This window comes from Lithobates pipiens, unplaced genomic scaffold (assembly GCF_037356315.1).
Source record: "Lithobates pipiens isolate NorthernLeopardFrog02 unplaced genomic scaffold, aLitPip1_a1.2 Scaffold_8, whole genome shotgun sequence".
NCBI classification, from domain to species: domain Eukaryota; kingdom Metazoa; phylum Chordata; class Amphibia; order Anura; family Ranidae; genus Lithobates; species Lithobates pipiens.
In genome coordinates, this window is record NW_027507903.1 from 126,499,878 (window position 1) to 126,520,838 (window position 20,961).

The 20,961-nt window shown below is 40.1% G+C and overlaps 1 protein-coding gene across 6 annotated transcripts in view; it reads left to right on the forward strand.

Annotated features, from left to right (window-relative positions):
* Positions 1 to 20,961, forward strand: part of SHANK3 (SH3 and multiple ankyrin repeat domains 3) — a 595,219-nt gene that overhangs the window by 537,792 nt on the left and 36,466 nt on the right. For all 6 annotated transcript variants that reach the window (XM_077474101.1, XM_077474102.1, XM_077474098.1 and 3 more), the window contains 4 exons: positions 7,066 to 7,146; positions 9,213 to 9,340; positions 9,721 to 9,826; positions 11,537 to 13,766. In XM_077474101.1, coding sequence (XP_077330227.1) covers positions 7,066 to 7,146; positions 9,213 to 9,340; positions 9,721 to 9,826; positions 11,537 to 13,766 — 2,545 coding nt within the window. The remainder of the gene's footprint in view (positions 1 to 7,065; positions 7,147 to 9,212; positions 9,341 to 9,720; positions 9,827 to 11,536; positions 13,767 to 20,961) is intronic.

A 20,961-nucleotide genomic window follows, 5' to 3' on the forward strand; every position in this document is an offset into this window, starting at 1 on the left:
ACACACAGTCTCTGACCGTCTCCTGTATCATTGTCCACACACAGTCTCTGACCGTCTCCTGTATCATTGTCCACACACAGTCTCTGACCGTCTCCTGTATCATTGTCCACACACAGTCTCTGACCGTCTCCTGTATCATTGTCCACACACAGTCTCTGGCCATCTCCTTATTCATTGTCCACACACAGTCTCTGACCATCTCCTGATTCATTGTCCACACACAGTCTCTGACCATCTCCTGTATAATTTTCCGCAGTCTATGACCATCTCCTGCATGATTGTCTGTCAGCACCCTGTCAGTGGCTCCAACGTTTGATACCATGTTAGCCAGGTAAGAGTTTGCTTGTCATTACCATAATAAAACCATCTCCTGTATCATTGTCCACAGTCTCTGACCCTTGCCTGTATCATTGTCTGCACAGTCTCTGACCGTCTCCTGTATAATTGTCTGCATAGACTCTGACCATCTCCTGTATCATTGTCCACACACAGTCTCTGACCATCTCCTGTATCATTGTCCACACACAGTCTCTGACCATCTCCTGTATCATTGTCCACACACAGTCTCTGACCATCTCCTGTATTATTGCCCGTACACAGTCTCTGACCATCTCTTGTATCATGGATGTGAGGTCGGTGACTGTCCTTTAGCTGGATTGGACTGTCTCTTAGCTGGGCTGTCTCTTATCTGGGACTGTCCCTTAGCTGGATTGGATGGGTCGGACTATGTCTATCAGCTGGGTTGGACTATGACTATATCCCTCAGCTGGGACTGCTCCTTAGCTGGATTGGACTTGTTGCATTAAACAGGTTATGTTTTAGAATATGTTGTAAAATTACTTTTTTTTTTGTTTTATACTTTGTTGACAAATTAATTTCACATTTATGAGACAGCACAAAGGATAATGAGTAGGCAGCTGCACAATTTGATCTATATCTGTGTGCGTGTAACATATATACCCACCCACCCTATGTTTAATGATATTTGATTAAAGAATAATTGGCTAGAGAAATTTATAGAAACGGTGAATTCATAGTTCATAGGAATTAAGTTAATATATGCATTCATACAGTTAATTTTTATCATTTTTATAATATTTTTCCCATTATGGGCGTGAGTGGGGCCTCATGTCTAAGTTTTGCCTAAGGCCTCAGAAAGTCTAGAGCCGCCTCTGCTGACCCCTAATGACACTTTTTGGGGACCAGTGACATTATTAAATTGATCAGTGCTATGAAAATGCACTGATCACTGTACAAATGACACTGGCAAGGAAGGGGTTAATACTAGGGGGCGATCAAGGGGTTAAGTGTGGGTGGGTTCTAACTGTAAAGGGAATGGGCTCACTGGGACGTGACAGAGATCACTGTTCCTGATCACTGGGAACAGAAGATCTCTGACATGTCCCCTGTCAGAACAGGGATCCGCCTTGTTTACACTGGCAGATCCCCGTTCTGCCGCTGTACTAGGCAATCGTGGGTCGACGGTACAAGTACGGCGATTCATGCATTGCTGCCAACCTGCCGCAGTATATCTGCGTGAGCTGGTCGGCAAGTGGTTAACTGAAACAGAGACAGCTGTGTAAGAGGCTTAAAACTAGGTGAAGAACAGCCAAACTCTGCTACTGAGGTAAGGTTGGGGAAGACCGTTTCATGTCACAGGTCATACACCATGACAAGACTGAGCACAGCAACAAGACACAAAATAGTTATACTGCATCAGCAAGGTCTCTCCCAGGCAAAGGTTTCAAAACAGACTGGCGTTTCAAGATGTGCTGTTCAAGCTCTTTTAAGAAGCAAAAAGACACAGGCAATGTGAGGACCTTAGACACAATGGTTGGCCAGGGAAATCAGAACATCAGCAGAACCGGCGGAAAATAGTGGGACCAAGTTACACCCATCTACTGTCCGGAGAAGTCTGGCCACAAGTCTTTCTGGAAGAATTGTGGCCAAAAAGCCATACATTCGACATGGAAGCAAGGCTAAGCAACTCAACTATGCATGAAAATATAGGAACTTGTGTGCCAAAAAATGTCAGCAGGTGGTCTAATGAGCCAAATTTTGAAATACTGTTACCTTTTATATTTCTTTTGGCGCTGCTCAAAGTAGAGGTGAAAGTATATATCTGTGACCCAGAACATAGGGAGAAGGCTTACCCTGATACCAATCCAGAGGGCTAGTAAATGTAAACAGGAAAGGATTTCTGCTACTCCCGACCAGCCCAGGTGAATAAATCAGCTGGAGCGGCCTCAGCCTATGTGTCTCCACCACACCACACACCCTGATCCATTTCGCCTCACCCACCAGGGACAGCAGACCTTGGAATATAAATTCTTCTCCGCTCCTTGATATACTTAAACTTACTCAGAAATTGCCCAACTCTATACATCTTTGAGAAATAATTTGACCACTCATTTGACTACTCTATTGTTTCAAATGGGGTATATATCCACTCCCATTTTCCTCAGGTGGAAAAAAAATATTAGGACATATTACATATATTTTATTTTGGCGCTGCCCAAAATTTGACTCATACTAGCACCTTTCATATTCCTGTTTCTGAAACCCCTGTGATATGTGTTCTTGTTTTTTTTGGAGGATGAGTGTACTGATCATAATGTACAACTAGTTGTTAATAGGGCTCTTTTGCAAGCTCAGAAGCTCATACTAATGAGCCAAAAAGATCCTGTCTCTCTTTCCAAAAAGCAATGGACTGGTCAAATGAACATGTATCTGTTGATGGAGAAGAATTTGGATGGAGCCTATTGACAGTTTAAAACACTCTGTGGACAATGACTGATGGAGTCTTATTGAATTCTGGTCAGTTCTACTGTTTATACATCTGAGGTGTTCTTTCACACAGCTTCTCCATTGTTTTAGTACAACGTATATTCCCATCTGTGGGTATTGTATTGTGATTGTATGTACCATTTCTCACTGTTTGTAACCTTAAATTGTTGGATAAACAGACGGGGAAATGGTAGGGTCAACAAGCCCTGGGACTTTAAAGGTGCTAAATAATCTATAGTAATTAGAATCCAAAGGAGTATGTATCCTACATACTCTTTGGATTCTAATTACTATAGATTATTTAGCACCTTTAAAGTCCCAGGGCTTGTTGACCCTACCATTTCCCCGCCTTTTTATTCATTCAATTTAGGGATGTGGTGCTAGTTTGTTTGTTTCCGCCCTCGCCTTGTCTTAAATTGTTGGAGTATAACATGACTTGCCAACTAATAGTGGCAGAATACAAACTGAGCTTTGGACGTTTGACCAAGTGCTGCCCATTTATGTTTTAAATAAAACTGATTTAAACATTTTTTTTCTGTATTAGACACTCACCTACATACATACTTTCACTTTACATTAGCTAAATACATTTAAGGTGCAAAAAAATACAATATGGTCAAATTCAAACAGTTGGTTTTACTTAACAAGCAGTCAGAACCTAAGTAGAAAAGCCTTTCCCCTGCCAGGATGCTGGAGAGTGGGCCCGTAATCTCTGTGGTTTCTTTGCTAAAGTCCAACATAACCCCTACTGAGTCACAGCACTCCAATCAGCCTTAAGTTAGCCATGTCTCATTCAGTATGAACATGTTGGTCCTCTGCATAGAGAACACTGCTTCTCCATTGGAAGCAAGAGTCCTTTTCTGTAGCTGCATGCAGTTGACAGACTTTGGAAAGATAAGGAACTGTAAGACATTGAACATGTGCTATATGTGATGAATATTGATGCATTTGCTTAAGTGATTTAAACTGAAAGTTTGAATGGGCATAAAAGCTGGTTCCATTTTGCTAGTTTGGGCAAAGAAAAGCATTGTCCACAGAATCTTGTCAAATATTGAAAGCATGCACTGAATTTTCTTTTATGAAGTTTATTTTCTAAAGTTTCTGTCTCTCTCTCTCTCTCTCTCTTGTTCTCTCTCTCTCTCTCTCTTTACAGTATCTAACAAAAGTGAGTACAGAAATTAATGGCTGTGTGTTGAGTTATTTTGAGGGGACAGCAAATTTACACTGTTATACAAGCTGTACACTCACTAATTTACATCGTAGCAAAGTGTAATTTCCTCAGTGTTGTCACATGAAAAGATATAAACATGTACAAAAATGTGAGGGGTGTACTCACTTTTGTGAGATACTGTATATATATATATATATATATATATATATATATATATATATATATATATATATATATATATATACACAGTGCCTTGAAAAAGTATTATTCATACCCCTTGAAATTTTCCACATTTTGTCGTGTTACAACCAAAAACGTAAAAGTATTTTATTGGGATTTTGTGATGGACCAACACAAAGTGGCACATACCATATTTATTGGCGTATAACATGCACCTTTTCCCCTTAAAATCAGGGGAAAATCGCGGGGGCGACTTATATGTCGACCCCCCGCCGATTGTGAGCTTCTCTGCCTTTTCTGATGAAAATAGCTGAGAACGGCCGAGAGCTACTGAGCGCCGCTGAGATACACAGGACATCCGCTCTGTATCTCGGCGGCGCCATTTTTAAATGGAAAGCCTGCAAAAGAAACTGATAAGGCTGCAAAAGAAACTGACAAGGCTACAAATGACTGACAAGGCTGCAGTGGAAGGCTGCAAATGACTGACAAGGCTGCAATGCAAGGCTGCAAATGACACTGACAAGGCTGCATTGATGGGCATTTAAATGTAAGTTTTTTCCTTAAACTTCCCTCCTAAAAGTTTTTTCCTTTAAAATTCCCTCCTAAATTTGGGGTGCGTGTTATACACCGGCGTGTGTTATACGCCGATAAATACAGTAATTGTGAAGTGGAAGGAAAATGATAAATGGTTTTCACATTTTTTTACATATAAATATCTGAAAAGTGTGGTGTGCATTTGTATTCAGCCCCCCTGAGTCAATACTTTGTAGAACCACATTTTGCGTAATTACAGCTGCAAGTCTTTTTGGGGATGTCTCTACCAGCTTTGCACATCTAGAGAGTGAAATTTTTGCCCATTCTTCTCTGAAAAATAGCTCAAGCTCTGTCAGATTGGATGGAGAGCTTCTGAGAACAGCAATTTTTGCTTTGATTCAAACCATTCCATTGTAGCTCTGGCTGTATGTTTAGTCATTATCCTGCTGGAAGGTAAACCTCTGCCCCATTCTTAAGACTTTTGCAGACTCTAACAAGTGTTCTTCTAAGATTGCCCTGTAGTTGGCTCCATCCATCTTCCCATAAACTCTGACCAGCTTCCCTGTCTCTGCTGAGGAAAAGCATCCCCACAACATGATGCTGCCACCACCATGTTTCACGGTGATTGATGGTGTGTTCAGAATGATGTGCATTGTTAGTTTTCCACCAACCATAGAATTTTGCCTTTAGGTTAAAATGATCAATTTTGGTCTCATCTGACCAGAGTACCTTCTTCCACATGTTTGCTGTGGAAGAAGGTACTCTGGCTTCTTGCAAAGTGCAAACGGACCTTCTTATGGCTTTCTTTCAACAATGGCTTTCTTCTTGCCACTCTTCCATAAAGGCCAGATGTGTGGAGTGCACAGCTAATAGTCGTCCTGTGGACAGATTCTCCCACCTGAGCTGTGGATCTCTGCAGCTCCTCCAGAGTTACCATGGGCCTCTTGGCTGCTTTTCTGATTAATGCTCTCCTTGCCCGGCCCGTCAGTTTAGATGGACAGCCATGTCTTGTTAGGTCTGCAGTTGTGCAATACTCTTCCCATTTTCAGATTATGTTTTCAACAGTGCCTCATGAGATGTTCAAAGCCTAGGGGTTTTTTTTATAACCTATTCCTGCTTTAAACTTCTCCCCAACTTTATCTCTGACCTGTCTGGTTTGTTCCTTGGCCTTCATGATGCTGTTTGTTCACTAAGGGTTCCTAATAAATCTCGGAGGGCTTCACAGAACAGCTGTATTTATACTGAGATTAAATTACTCACAGGTGGACTCTATTTACTAATTAGGTGACTTCTGAAGGCAATTGGTTCCACTAGATTTTAGTTAGGTGTATCGGATACAAATGCACACCACACTTTTCCCATATTTATTTGTAAAAAAAATTGAAAATCATTTATCATTTTCCTTACACTTCACAATTATGTGCCACTTTGGGTTGGTTTATCACATAAAATCTCAATAAAATACATTTACGTTTTTGGTTGTAACAAAATGTGTAAAATTTTAAGGGGTATGAATACTTTCTCAAGGCGCAATTTATACACACAATCATACCTCATCAGCCTATATAGTTTTCCGAGCCTTTTACAATATGCGTACAACTGGCAAAATAATTCGGTCTCATTTTAGAACAAGATCTCTTCCACTTTATGTTTAGTCTCTTATTATTGGTCAATTTTATTGCGTTCTTTTTGCTTCCCATTTCTTGGCAATTTTTGCATTTTGGATTACAAATTTAATTATTTGGAGGAGTTCCATTTTTGTTTTCCTGTAATCTCTACATAGCTCAGTCTTTTTGTCTCTGCATAGTGTGAGCTCTTAACTCTCACTGTCTCTTTGTGGCATAGCCTGTCTCTCTCCCTCCCTCTGAAGCGTGAAGCGAGGGTTGCCATGGCAACGCAGCAAGAACAGAGAACTGCATCCCAGAGCATTGAGAATAGAGGGAGGGAGAGACAGCAAGAGAAGATGACCATAAAGAGAGACAGAGTGAATGGATTAAGAAAGATAGAAGTTAAAGAGTAATAGATAGGGAGAAATAGATGTAAGATAACATCGAGCAGAGTAGAAAGCAGCTGGCAGTAAGCACTACTGAGACCACAGCTACTGCAGGAGACAGTGAATTTGCATTATAGGAATCTGTTGCTGTAGATAGATACATGCTAGTGAAGATGTCCTAAGTAGCTTCTGTGCCATCTTCACCCTATATGGCTGTGCCAGGGATCTTGGTGATAGGCCTCAAGAATGAAATCACGGTGCAGGGTTGGGAAGCTGCTGGCGCAGTGCGACCCCTCATCTCGGGAGTATGATGAGATGGTTGTGGAAAAACGCCGGCTCTTTCCGGATCCTCGCCGCCTGCTGGATAAGACATGTAAGGTCACCTCTCTTTTTTTTCCAGCTCCCCCACCTCCAAAGAGAGCACCCAGCACCACGCTCACCCTACGATCCAAGTCCATGACAGCTGAGCTGGAGGAATTGGGTAAGTCTGGATGAACTATGACTGGGCATAATGTTTCTGAGCAGTTTAATAAAAAAAAGCACTGATAAAAGTGACTAAGAAATACAGAATAACATGTGAATTTAATATTTCTACAAAGACCAATAACTTGTATGGGCTAATACATTTAACTCTGTCTGCAGAATAGACTTAATAGCATATGGGTGAATTACATAGTCCCAAGGGCAAGACGTGAGAACTGGCTGTTTGTATGTTTCCAAATGTATGCTTTGATTACACTCAATAGAAAGAAATATGATGGGTAAAGAAGATTGGCAAGGTGTAGAACTGTTCAGTTACATATATAAAATATTAATTTGTTGCATGGAGATGTTTGCATATGAAGTGTATACTTGGAGATCATTTATAAAAATTTCATAAGAGATTTTTTTACAAAATCCATATGCCTCCACACCACAAATATGAATATTTAGATAATAGTCAATGATACAGTAAAAGTTTTTAACGGGTAATTTTGTGTGTGTATGTGGGGGGGGTTTAAACATTTTTGCATGCCATTTTTAACATCATACTCAAGTACATTTTTGTTTCTATGTCAACATGTTTGTCTTATCTAAGTCTTTGTGACCAATGAATGTGTTTGTTCATTGTTTGCTGTTTATAGTGTCTACAGGCTGTTTATAGTGGTTACTATTATTATTATTATTATACAGGATTTATATAGCGCCAACAGTTTACGCATCACTTTACAATGTAGAGGGGGGACAGCACAATTACAATACACTTCAGTACAGAAGGAATAGGAGGGCCCTGCTCGGGGAGTTTACAATCTAAAGGGGGGGGGGGGAGGTGGTACAAAAGGTAATCGATGCGGGGCATGATCTGATGGAGGTGATTTGGGTACAGTTCTTAGGTGGAGGTGGGAAAGGCTTCTCTGAATAAGTGAGTTTTCAGGGATCACCTAAAGGTGAACAGGGTAGGAGCTGTTCGGACATATTGGAGCAGGCTGTTCCAGAGGATCGGAGAGGCTCTGGAAAAGTCCTGGAGGCGATGATAGTGATGTAGATAGTAATATAGATATAGTAACATATCTTGTGTTGAAAAATGCTAGACAAATATTTTATTATACTGGTAGGAAATAAGGTCAAAAATAAATCTGATAGAGCTTAAATGTGTTACCTTTATTCCCTATATGCTGCCTAAACTTACCCTAATCTAACTAGCTAGGCCATACTGTAAATGGTGAGCCTGAAAGTTACTATTAGCCCTTGTACATACGTTCGGACATTCAGACGGAAAATGTCCAATCGGACCGTGTTGTCGGATAATCTGACTGTGTATGGGCTTCATCTGACTTTTTCCGTCGGAATGTCCGACCAACAAAGTTTGAGAGCTGGATATAAAAATTTTCCGACAACATGATCCGATCGGACTTTGTCCGATCTTTTGTAGAGAATTCCGATCGGACAAAGTGCCACGCATGCTCAGATCAAATTACGAGACCAAAGCTATTGGCTGCTAGCCTGAACATAGTCCCGTCGTAACGAAATAACATCATCACGTTACAAACGATCGGATTTTCCGACAACTTTGTCCAACCGTGTGTATGCAACACCAGTTTCAGACAAAATCCATCAGACAAAATCCGACGGATTTTGTTGTCGGAATGTCCGACCATGTGTACAAGGGCTTAGAGCAGTGTTTCTCAAATCCAGTCCTCAGGCCCCCCCAACAGGTCATGTTTTCAGGTTTTCCATTATTTTTCACAGGTGATTTGATCACTGCCTTAGCAATTACCACAGCCGTTTCATCTGAGGGAAATCCTGAAAACATGACCTGTTGGGGGGGCCTGAGGACTGGATTTGAGAAACACTGGCTTAGAGTAATAAGATACACAAATAGCATGTAATAATAATAACTACCAGAATAAATGAAATAGTAGAAAATGTAGGTCCCCATGCAGACACTGCAATGCACAGCATTCCCAGTGTACTGAATGCTAATCGTGCATTGATATATGCTTGGAGGCATTGAAGAAATAAAGTTATTTTCTCTACAACCATCCGTTACTGGTTTCATACTTTCAGAACGACTTGATGAGATATTGGTGGCTTCTGATCCCTCTTTAAGACCAGAGATTGCCGAGGCTGACTCCAGAGCTGCTACAGTCAAACAGCGACCCACAAGCAGACGCATCACCCCAGCTGAGATAAATGTAAGAAATTGTACATACTGCTACTTTTATTTATTTTCATCATGCATTCTTTATTCGCAATGCATTTTTTTTAGGAAAAGTGAAGAAAGAGGTTTTCTTTATAACAGCATTTTAGATTTTGTACTGTCTGCAGTATGTTCTTTATAACAGAATTTTAAAGTGGTCACTGTTTACAGTATGCTCTTCATAACAGCATATTGATTTTGCATTGTTTGCAGTATAGCGAACAAAACCTGGGACTGGTTTCAGAAATGGTATACTGTGTACTTTTTTTATTAATTACCCTGATATTCAATTTGTGAGAGCTTGGTGAAATACTGTATATTTTTTGCAGGAGCTCAATCACTTGAGATAATTTGAGCTGTCTGCATTTCTTACAGTCACTACTAGAAAGACAGGGGATTTCCCCACATGCAATATCACAGATCGCTAGTGAAAAGCCTCATTTTTCCCTTCACCATGGCATGTCTCGGACTAAGTCTGTTGGTAAGTAACAAACCATAGCATTTCACTAATAACTTAAGTATAATATGTGCAATATGCTATCAGTATAGCATACAGTGATTTGTAGTGTATATACATTTCTGCCAGTGTTAACAGTCAATGCTTTTACATAGTAAATTAATTATTATCCACAGCCATATTTCTATGAATGTTTTATGTATGGTCCTAGTCACTGAATTGGTTAAATAATGTCCTGCTTGTGAAATAGCGCAATATATTTACGGTTGCCTCTTTTCCTTTTAAATGTAGTTAGAAATAGTTCTTTATTCCAAATATGGTCTCACAGTTTAGGATTTACTGCAAAAACTCGTATGTCATCAGTTTTGGGGCCAAAACTTTTTCTTTTGATTTACCATAGAGCGGAAAAGAGCCAGAATCTCTGGCAGGTTTTTTTTTTTTTTTTTTTTTGCCGTCTGTTTCCTTGTTGTAATGATTTTCCCTAATTTCTTGTTGTCTGCAAGAGGAAGTGAGCAGAATCTCTCTAAGCCCCTGTACACACGGTCGGAGATTTCCACGACCAAATCCGTCGGATTTTGCCCGTCGGATTTTGTCCGTCGGATCTTGTCCGAAACTGTTGCATACACACGGTCGGACAAAGTTGGCGAAAAATCCGATCTTTCAGAACGTGATGACGTAATTTCGTTACGATGGGACTACCATCAGGCTAGTAGCCAATAGCTTTGATGTAGGAATTTGATCTGAGCATGCGTGGCACTTGGTCCGATCAAAATTCTCTACACATGATCGGAGTATGTCCGATCGGCCCAGTTGGTCGGGAAATATTTCCAACATGTTGGAAAATTGGGTCCGACGGATATTCCGACGGAATCAGTCCGATGCATACCACACACAGTCGGATTATCCGACGACACGGTCCGATAGGACACATTCCGACGGATTCTCCGACCGCGTGTACAAGGGCTAACAGGGACACAGACAGCAGTTAAAAGGTTTATTGCAGGTAAAGGTTTTTGTTACTGTCTGGGCTCCTGTTGGTGATCCTTACTTCCAGCAGATTAATAGACAACAATATACAATATAACAAAATGTTACTTTGTGTAGACAAGGGAAATTTTTTGGTGGGATTTTTGAGGGTGCCAGCAAAGAAGAAGTAATTTCAATACTCCACAATATATATAAAAAATAACAAGGTTTTTATTGCTACATACACGACTTAGTTAAAAAGTTTTGTGGTATAAGTTATGTGCACATATACATAGAAACATCTAGGATTCAAAACAGATGACAAAATTTGATCACTCGGCAATAGCATCAGAGTGATTGTGCCGACATGTTTCGCCACTCTGGGCTCATCAGGGGAGGTTTTAAAAACAATTAGATGTAGCACTGCATAGAACAAAACAAAATTAAAAACATTACATTGACTTTGAATACAATACAAAAAAATAATAAGAAATAATAATAATGGTACGGTAAAGTATGTTGCCGACTATCATGCCCATCACCAATTGCTCAGCCATATGAAGATCTTTTGCAAGCAATGCATGTGATGTGCCAGGAATGTGGCACGTTTCTTGTTTGGATTACATGCAGTGTTTTCCATGGGCTCCCAGACTCAAACAAAAATTATTGTCTTGCATGAGTTGCATTTGTAAAATAACTTGTATGATACAAAGAAATATACACTTGCTTATAACTGTGCAAAGGTTTTAACTATGTGTCTCTTATTAGGTGAAGATGAAAAGCTGTCAGATTCATTCCTTGATGGACGTTTTCCACGCAGCACCTCCATGCAGGATTCTTTAAGGGAAGGTCCAATAATACCACCACCTCCACAAAAAACTGCTCCCCCACCTCCATCCCCATATTACTTTGATACAGGACCACCACCCGCTTTCTCTCCACCGCCGCCCCCAGGTAGAGGGTATGATACCGTGCATTCTAGTTTTAAACCAGGTTATGAAGCCAGGCTTCATGGCCTTCAGCATGGAATGGGATCTGCAGAGCTCTTAAGTATGGATCGTGCCCTTCCTACTCCTGATCGCCAAAAGCGTGCTCGTTCCATGATTATTCTTCAAGATACGTCTCACCTCCCTGTGGAACCAACAGGTATTCCACGGCCTGGCCCATCACCTACTCCTCCAGAAAAATTAAAACGTAGAAGCCGGCCTATGGATAATCCTTATGCTAATATGGGTCTGTTTGCACCAATGAAGCCTCAACGCAAAAAAAGTCCACTTGTGAAACAGCTCCAAGTGGAAGATGCCCAAGAGCGAGCTGCATTAGCCATGGCTGGGGGTTATTCCCGTGATCCCTCACCATCACGACGCAGCCCACGACAAAGCATGATGGAATTGGGAACTGCACACCATGATCCACTTGGTAGTCCTTTTGCAACAGCACTTGCAGGAGTAATGAAGGATCGTGAGCGACGGCTGGATGAGAAGCGTAAATCCACAGTCTTCCTTTCGGTCGGAGCATTGGAGGGAACGCCACCTTCCCCAGATCTCCCCTCCCTACAACCTTCACGCTCTGTTGATGAGCGGTTACTGGGGAGTCGTGATGTTCTTCTGCCATCTCCAGGTTCTTCACTAAAGTCACTAATGTACAGTAGTCCTCATTCTACATTCATTCACCCCTTAACTGGTAAGCCCCTTGATCCCAACTCTCCTCTTGCACTTGCGCTGGCCGCAAGGGAACGTGCGCTTTCTGCCCAGGCACCATCTCCCCCTCCTCCAAGGACACCCACTCCGGTAAGGAGTCCAGATTCAGACAGAGCTCCTCCACTCTTTCTGGAAATTCAAACCAAAGAGGGGGAGATGGGAATAGAATTAGAAGGATCAGCGTCACCCATATACAGTCCTTCAGGGGCACCATTAAAGGGCCAGTGGGGCACCCCCCGAAGAAGGGATGGGGAAACTCGTGCAGAGAAAAGTCCAGAACGGCCAGAATTTAAAGCAGAGGAAAGGAAGCCTATGATTTTAAGTATAGTTGACACATCTCAGCAGAAGACAGCAGGGCTTATAATGGTGCATGCTACCAGCAATGGAACCGATGATAAAGAACAGGAGCCACCAGCTACTACTGACCAGCAAGAAGCTACACAGCCCCAAGATACTGAAGAGAAGGCCCCCTCAAGCTCTTCTTCTGATAAAACACTTGGGCAGGGAAGCTCAGAGGAGGAAGTTGAACCATATGGGGCCAATTTGCCACCAGCCATGCTGTCCTCTAGTGATGAGGAAACTAGAGAAGAATTAGCAAAAATTGGACTATTGCCTCCTCCTGATGCTTTTGCCAATGGAGTCCTTGTCACCAAACCTGGCACCCCCATCAGCCAATTGACTCGGCCTGGTACTTTGGCTGTGCCATCTGCCAAGCAAGCTAGTAGTGTACCACCCTCAGGGAAGCCTTCTGATGCCCCACTGCCCCATCCAGAGTCGGCGACTGACTCAGGTGTGGAAGAAGTGGACACCAGGAGCTCGAGTGACCACCATCTGGAGACCACGAGCACCATCTCAACTGTGTCCAGCATGTCCACTCTATCCTCAGAGAGTGGGGAGCCCACTGACACCTACACCTCGTACGCTGACGGTCAAACTTTTATACTCGAGAAGCCACCAGTGCCTCCAAAGCCCAAACTCAAGTCTCAACTGATGAAGGGCACCGTGACCTTCAGGGACCCCCTGCTCAAGCAGTCCTCAGACAGTGAGCTCATTGCCCAGCAGCAACTTGCAGCGGGCCGTCCGCGCTACCTCTTTCAGAGAAGATCTAAGCTATGGGGAGATCCAGTGGAGAGTCGGCCCCTTTCCCATGGGGGACCTGTTGAAATAGAAAAGCCGTCTATAATTGGAGAGATCAGTTCCCGACTTCAGCTGCTAAACAAGGATACGCGGTCACTGGGGGAGGAGCCATCAATTCCGGGAATGGACCCCGGCAAGAAATCTCCAGTGGTGGCGGCTCGGTAAGAATTGGTAAAATATTAGATTGAGAGGGGTGGGAATAGAGCATTTTGATTATTTATTTACATATCCTGTAAGTAGTGCAGCACTGTTTTGATTTATGGGAATAGATCATAGGCTGAGTTTTTGAAAAAGTTATAGATATTAACTATAAAATGTTGTAGAGTAAGGAAAAAGCATTAAAGTTATCACTAAAGCAATGACGGGAAGATAATATAGCCTACAGAATAGCAATTCCACACTGTCAAACACTTTTCAAAGTGTTATATGTCAGTCATTCCATTACAGTATAACATTGTGCCAGCAGTGGTGTCCTTCATCTTTCACATCCTCCCTTTGGGATATAACATTGTTTTTTGCTTTTTTTAAAGAAAACGTTTTTTATGTTTCCAGTTATCTTATGCCCTTATATATAGTATTTCTTATCAACATTATACAGCATGCTATTATAAGCCCCCACTAAAATATACTTGATTTATTAAACATTACTCTTTCCCTTTAGGTAAGATGTGCTGTAATTTTGTAAATTAAATCCTGTTCCACACTTACTTTATAATTGATACATATAATGTTCTAAAAATATACAAACCTCTTACTACTTTTTTATGTGGATTCACAGCTCTCTCACTACCACTGTGAATGTCTGCTTGGTGTTCCTTATGTTATTGTAGTGCTTATTACACTTCCTGGGTCAACCAACAAAATGGAGTATGCTTATCAATGCTTTCACCCAAGATTCACACAACTTTCATGAAGATTCACGTTTCCATTCATAATTCCATTGGAAAAATGTGTAAATCCTGGGTTAAATTTGTGTGAATCATAGGTGAAATTTTGATTAATATACCCCTACGTATTCTTAGGTCATATTTTTTTTTCCTAGCGAGATATGCAGTTTGCCTAATACAAGTGTTAGTGAGACAGTATGAGGTTGATTTACAAAACGCAAATATACGGGGCACGTTGCAAGTGCAGTGCTCCAGAGCTTAGTAAATGAGGTGGAGCTTCACTTTTCAAAGGATACCCAATCAAAAGGATACCCAAGAAAAAAAAACAGAACATGGTTTACTGTATGATGAACAACTGTACTTGCACAGTGCAAAGTCTATTTGCCTTTAGTAAATCAACCCCTTTGTGTCTGAGCTGGACAAGTCACAACTAGCTTTTATGTGTAATAGCTCATGTCATCTCATTTAAAATCAGCTTTTAATTGGCTGATTTGAGTTGTTGAAATGCACTGGTTGCTTTAAAATGCAGCACTTTATTATTAAATTACATGCAGTTGTTATGAAGCATCAACAAAAATTATTTTTAGCAAAAAAGTAATAAAAAGCCTGTCAATACAGACCCTTATGGAGAACTTCCATAAGGGGCTAGGTTGACAGGCTTTTTTGCTTTAAATCGGAGCTCTAGGCTCCTTCAGAAAAAATAAAAAGCCAGCAGCTCCCGGGTGCTGCTGCTGCCATCTCAGATAGGGGAAACCAGCAGTGAAGCCTTGTGGCTTCACAACCAGTTCCCTACTACGCATGCGTGGAGCATGCTGCTCTTTGTGAAAGGGCAGGTGGTGGGGGAAGAAGGAGTGGGGGCTGAACTTCTAGATGAGTTTGCCACAGGGAAGTCATCCGGAAGTGGGAGTGGGTACCTGTCAAAACCAGGTACCCACTCCCCCCGAAAGGTGCCAAATGTGGCAGCAGAAGGGGAGAGGAGGCAAATAAGCGGAGTTTGCCCTTTTAAACCTGTTTTACATTCCCATATAAGTCTATGGGAAGGCAAAACCTACTTGAAGTTGGTTAGAAGGAAGTCAAGTGCAGGTCAGATGCACCTGTCAATTAATTCTGAATGATCTCAGAAGTGTCTGAAACTGGTGCCAAGCCCAAAGTGCAGTGACACACGCCCTAATGTGAATAGTATAGCCTAAGGGTTTGGTTGTATTAACAACTAAAAGGAAATATGAATTCTGTGAAACAAGCCACAGCAAACATTCAAATATATGTGGAAATACCTAATAAGACATAGTGGCCCATATTATTTTATAGTGCCCAGAGCTTTACATTGCATTAAACTTCTGAGAGAGATAAGGCCTCCTGCATATTATTTATATGCTTTTACAGACTTCTTTTGACCCAACTTCATAAGTTGAGGTTTTTGGACCCATCCCATGCTTTTGCTAGCAAGACATTTTGTTATTCCTGACATCAGGCTATGATCATAATGCATCATTGCTGTTCTTAGGCCCATCTAAACAATCTCTTCTTCATGTAGAGCTCTGAAAGGGGACAATTCTTAGTATTCCTGACTTTGGTAGCTTCTAAAAGCTTGATATAGAAGCATTTATTAAATCTCCATCTGCTTCTTCTACATTGAACATTACCTGAACCTTTTAAAAATGTTTTGACTCATACATTTGTTGACTTTGAAGATAATGCCATTCCTTATAATAGAAAGGAAAAAAAAAGTATCTATTTCACAAATTATATTCACGTTATTTACTTTTATGACTCGAAACACATTCATTCAGCATTTGCTTCCTTGTTGGTAAATGCATACATATAGTGTACTCAACCTGACTAAAAGATATTACCACGTTTAGCATATAATAAAATTCTGTACTTGTAATTAATAGTTAAAAAGGGTCATTGTCAGTTATGCCCAACTGATCTTTCAATTTAAAAAAGTCTAAATAATAGCCCATATCTTGTTTAAGATGAGCAAAAGTGGTGGGCACACAAGAGCAAATCAGTGACTTATAATAGGCAAATGTTGAACATCCTATCCTGCCAAGCTACGTTCATTCCATCAATCAAGCTAGAATGTATTTCTAGTGATTTGAATTTTGTAGGTAAGATAAGGGATTTAACTTTTATGATAAATGCATTTTCCAGTTGAGAGTCTCAGGGTATGCATAAAAAAGGGGAAATCATTGTTTTCGAAAGTAGAAAAGGTGGCAGACAGGCCAAACGGTGCAAAACAGACAAAATATTAAAAGACAAGTTCGCAAATAATATAAACCCCAGCCCTCCTCCAAAGCCACATAAGCCACACTAAGCTGATCAGTCCTCATCTCCAAAGAGACATACTTACCTGCTTCAGTGATGGCAGCCTCACTTGTTTACATCCAAGCCAGTAAAATCTAGTACTGGGCTACCTAACATTAAATAGACTTAAATGGACATTGCTCCAGCCTATTCAGCCTATTCAAGTCTATAGAATATAATTGCGTGGGCCGACCAGTAGTAGCTTTTAATCTGCCAGGATGTAAAGAATACAGGAGACCCCCCAGGACTATGGAGGGGGCATTGGAAGAGTTATATCATTTATGAATGTATTTATAGGAAAGTCTATGAAACTAAATATTTTAACTCCTATAGTTATGTTTTATTAAATAATATTATTTAATATACTTATGACAACTACTTATTACTTATTGAGAAGTTCACATACTACTCTTACATATCTGGTGTTCTTCAAAAATCTTTAGGTAACATGGAATGAAACATTTATGGTGTTTTCTACTTAAACACCATTACTGTGAATAAGAACCATATAACATTTCAAATTTATTAAAGAAAATGGTACACACAAAAGAGCTCAGAAAAATGTATATCTAGTACTGTACAAATTAACAAACTATACATTTAAATAAAACATAATAAAATATCTTAAAAAAATATATATATATATATCTAAGTGTCCATCTAGCCAAAAATATATTATTGGTTCTGGATAGAGTGGGAAAGGGTTAGACAGAAATAAAACCATTTTTAAAGTAGAGTAGAGGAAAGCTACATCCATTATCTGGTTTTTATTAGGAAAGCTCACTAATTGAGCCTCAGAGAGCAATAGAAACCCAACAGTTGTTCTAATCCTTCCCACTTACATCCAAAACTGTAAAAAAAAAAGTTTTGACTGGACATAAACTTTCATTATAGAAGAATTCTGTGAATCATTTAACAGTAGTGTTTAGGGAGGTAAGAGAAATCTGTAAGTTCATATTTTTTTTTTTTCATTCTCTGCAGCTCACCACTGCCTGCATGCTCAGGGGCTTAGCAATCATAGCTTCATTATTTAAAAAAAAATGGGTATACTAGAAATGGGGCTTAGACTTTCCTATTGTCATTGGAGGGCTACATCCCCAGACTAATAATGCAAGCATAAACCTTCTATAGATAGGACTTTAAATGTCCCTCCAATGAACACACATGATCCAAAAATGTATGAAAAAGTTGAAATACATGTCTTTATTCAAAACATTTTAACAACATCCATTTGTTTAGAAAGCTACCATTTGACCAATACATATAATCTACCACAGATCTCTCATTTGAGAAATGCAGAGTTTGTTGAGCATTGAGATCTTCTGAGTAAGTACAATTTGATGTGTTTCACGGACAGAAGCCACTTCATCAGGACCTTGGATATCTCATGCGGACAAAAAGAGATCTCACTCAGAATGAGTTGGTAGCTGCCCCATCAAACAAATATATCTTTAAGATCAGAGGAGGCTGATTTGAGGATATGCAGGCTCAATCACATCGGCCCATGGTAGGACCACAAATCATGAAGGGGGAAGGAGAGAAAAAAGGGGGGGCTTGGATACACTGTGAGAAAGACAGACTTGGGCCTTTCCTGTGCAAATGGCATTTCAGACCTATGAGAGGATGGAGTAACCTATCTGCCTATACTAAGCTGGTTCCACCTATGACTATGGATTTCTATAGCCTATCTATCTCCACTCATCTTACTCGCACAGTTGTGACGTATACTTGGTTATAAACCACTGTGTCACTCCCTTCTCTTATTATTTGGGCCAATACCCCCTTTTTCTTTTTCTCCTTCCCCCTTCATGATTGGTGGTCCTCTCACAGGCTGGTGGGATTGAGGCTGCATATCCTCACATCCTTTGATTTCAAAGATATATTTATTTGATGGGGCACTCACCAACTCATTCTGAGTGAGATATATTTTTGTCCACATGAGAGATCCACGGTCCTGATGAATTTGCCTCTGTCTGCGAAATGCGTAGACCAAATCTGTACTTACTCAAAAGATCTCCATGCTCAACAAACTTTGCATTTCTCAAATGAGAGATCTGTGGTAGATTCTATGTATTGATCAGATGGTAGCTTTCTAAACAAATGGATGCTGTTCTTAAAATGTTTTGAATAAAGACACATATTGAACTTTTTAATACAGTTTTGGATCATGTTTGTTTATTTATTTGTTTATTAAATTGTTCATTGGATGGACATTTAAAGTCCTATCTATAGAAGGTTTATGATCGCTGCATTATTTAAGTTGTAAAAGTCAGACGCTGATTTTTTTGAGTACAAACACTTTATACTATTGTACCGGATTGGGAATTCAGTGGGCAGCAGATGAAATGCAGGAGAAAGGAGGTTTTGCAGCAATCATTTTTGAGTAGGGTATCACTGTGGTTAGTGTAATTTACAGATTATTCATAACCAGATTCTGCTGTTTCACTTTCAGTATTTAGAAGGTGATGATGATGAAGACTTTAATCAGTTTTAATATATTTTATTTGCAACATGTAAATAAAGCCCTGCTCCTATCATGACAAATCTTGTGTCTACTAGGCTTTAGGCCTTTAAAATAGCAACCAGTAGGGTTTTGGAACATATATCTCCAGAATGTTATACATATAAATCTAATTGCTAATTAAAGTCAGCTGTGATTGATAAAGGACTTTAACCAGCTTGTATATACCCCTTCATTACCAGGCCATTTTTTCAGCTTTCTTTGATGCGATAGTTTGATTGACAGTTACTTGGCCATGCAACAACAGTGCCCAGATTAATTTTATATTATTTTGTTTGACAGATAGAGCTTTATGTTGGTATTTATAACCACAGTTTATTTTTTATTTTGTATTTTACAAAGAAGAAAAAGTCCCTCAGCACCGGCATTGTGTGCATGCCATGCATGCATATTTACAAAAAATTAATTTTTAGACATTCTGTTAAAATAGAAGGTGCCCGAATGGAGGACTTACAATGGCCAATTATGGGGTGGTTAAAGGATTCTATTTAGGAAATGTGCCAAGGAAGTGCACACAAACCAATAAATTCATTCTACCTGTAAGTTAAGTGCCCTTTTATTGACTGCACTGGTTACTAAATGACAGTGGTCCTAATGTCCCATAAGTGCCAATCACCCTGGCTGACCTCAGAGACAGTATTTTGTGCCATTTCACAACCCAGCACATCTCGTGGAACTTAGGATATTACAGCAGAACGAATCCCAACATCCCTTGCTCTTGACAAAATGTTCATCTCCACTCTGCAAAGAATGACAGGTGCTCTTTAAAAATTTTTTGACTTTTCATGATACAAAAGACATCTGTATTTTTTTGGGTTGATTGTCAAAATTGTATCCTTTGATATGTTTCTATAAAACCGGGCAATTGTAGGAAAATCTGAAAGTATATAATCAAGTTCACTTTTTTCTAATTGGTGAGGGCAGTGTTTCTCAACCTTTTTTAAGTCAAAGCACCCTTTAAAGCTCTGCACAATCTGGAGTTGTGCAAAAATGTAAAAAATAAACTAATAGCTTTACATAATGCAGCAACTTACACACACGTAGGACACCCAGCATTAGAGGTGATTTATTCTTGCAAAGCAAATACACAATTTTCCAGTGTTCCATGCTGTTGTGCACAATATTCTCTGTCAGTTTCTCTCCGTCACTCTGCTAATGTGGATTGAATGGTTTGTATCACATCAGGATGGAACGGTGGATAAAAAAATAGTAGGGAGGGTGCCACGTCCTAGCTTAATTGAAAAACTGAATATGGACAATATCATGGACTTTATAGGCACAGAGTACACAAAATTTGATAAAGTTTTTTAGATTTTTTACAGAATTTGATTAAAATAGCATATTGTAACATATCACAATACAAATATTGCCTAGAGAATATATGTAACACCACCATAACCACCAAGACCCATTCTTAGTAGGTGTGAGGCGTCCAAATGGAACAATAGCCAAAAGCCAATCACGCCTGGTGTAGGTAAATGTGGCATAAGAATGCTCTACATGTTGCACGCATCAGTGCTTCCTCAGGAGCTTAGGCAGATGTTCTAAATGAACAGAAATAATTATTAAATCATACAAGTAACAAATAACTGTAAAGACAGTCATACTGGTGTCAAACCTGGCATTGATGATCAACCCTCG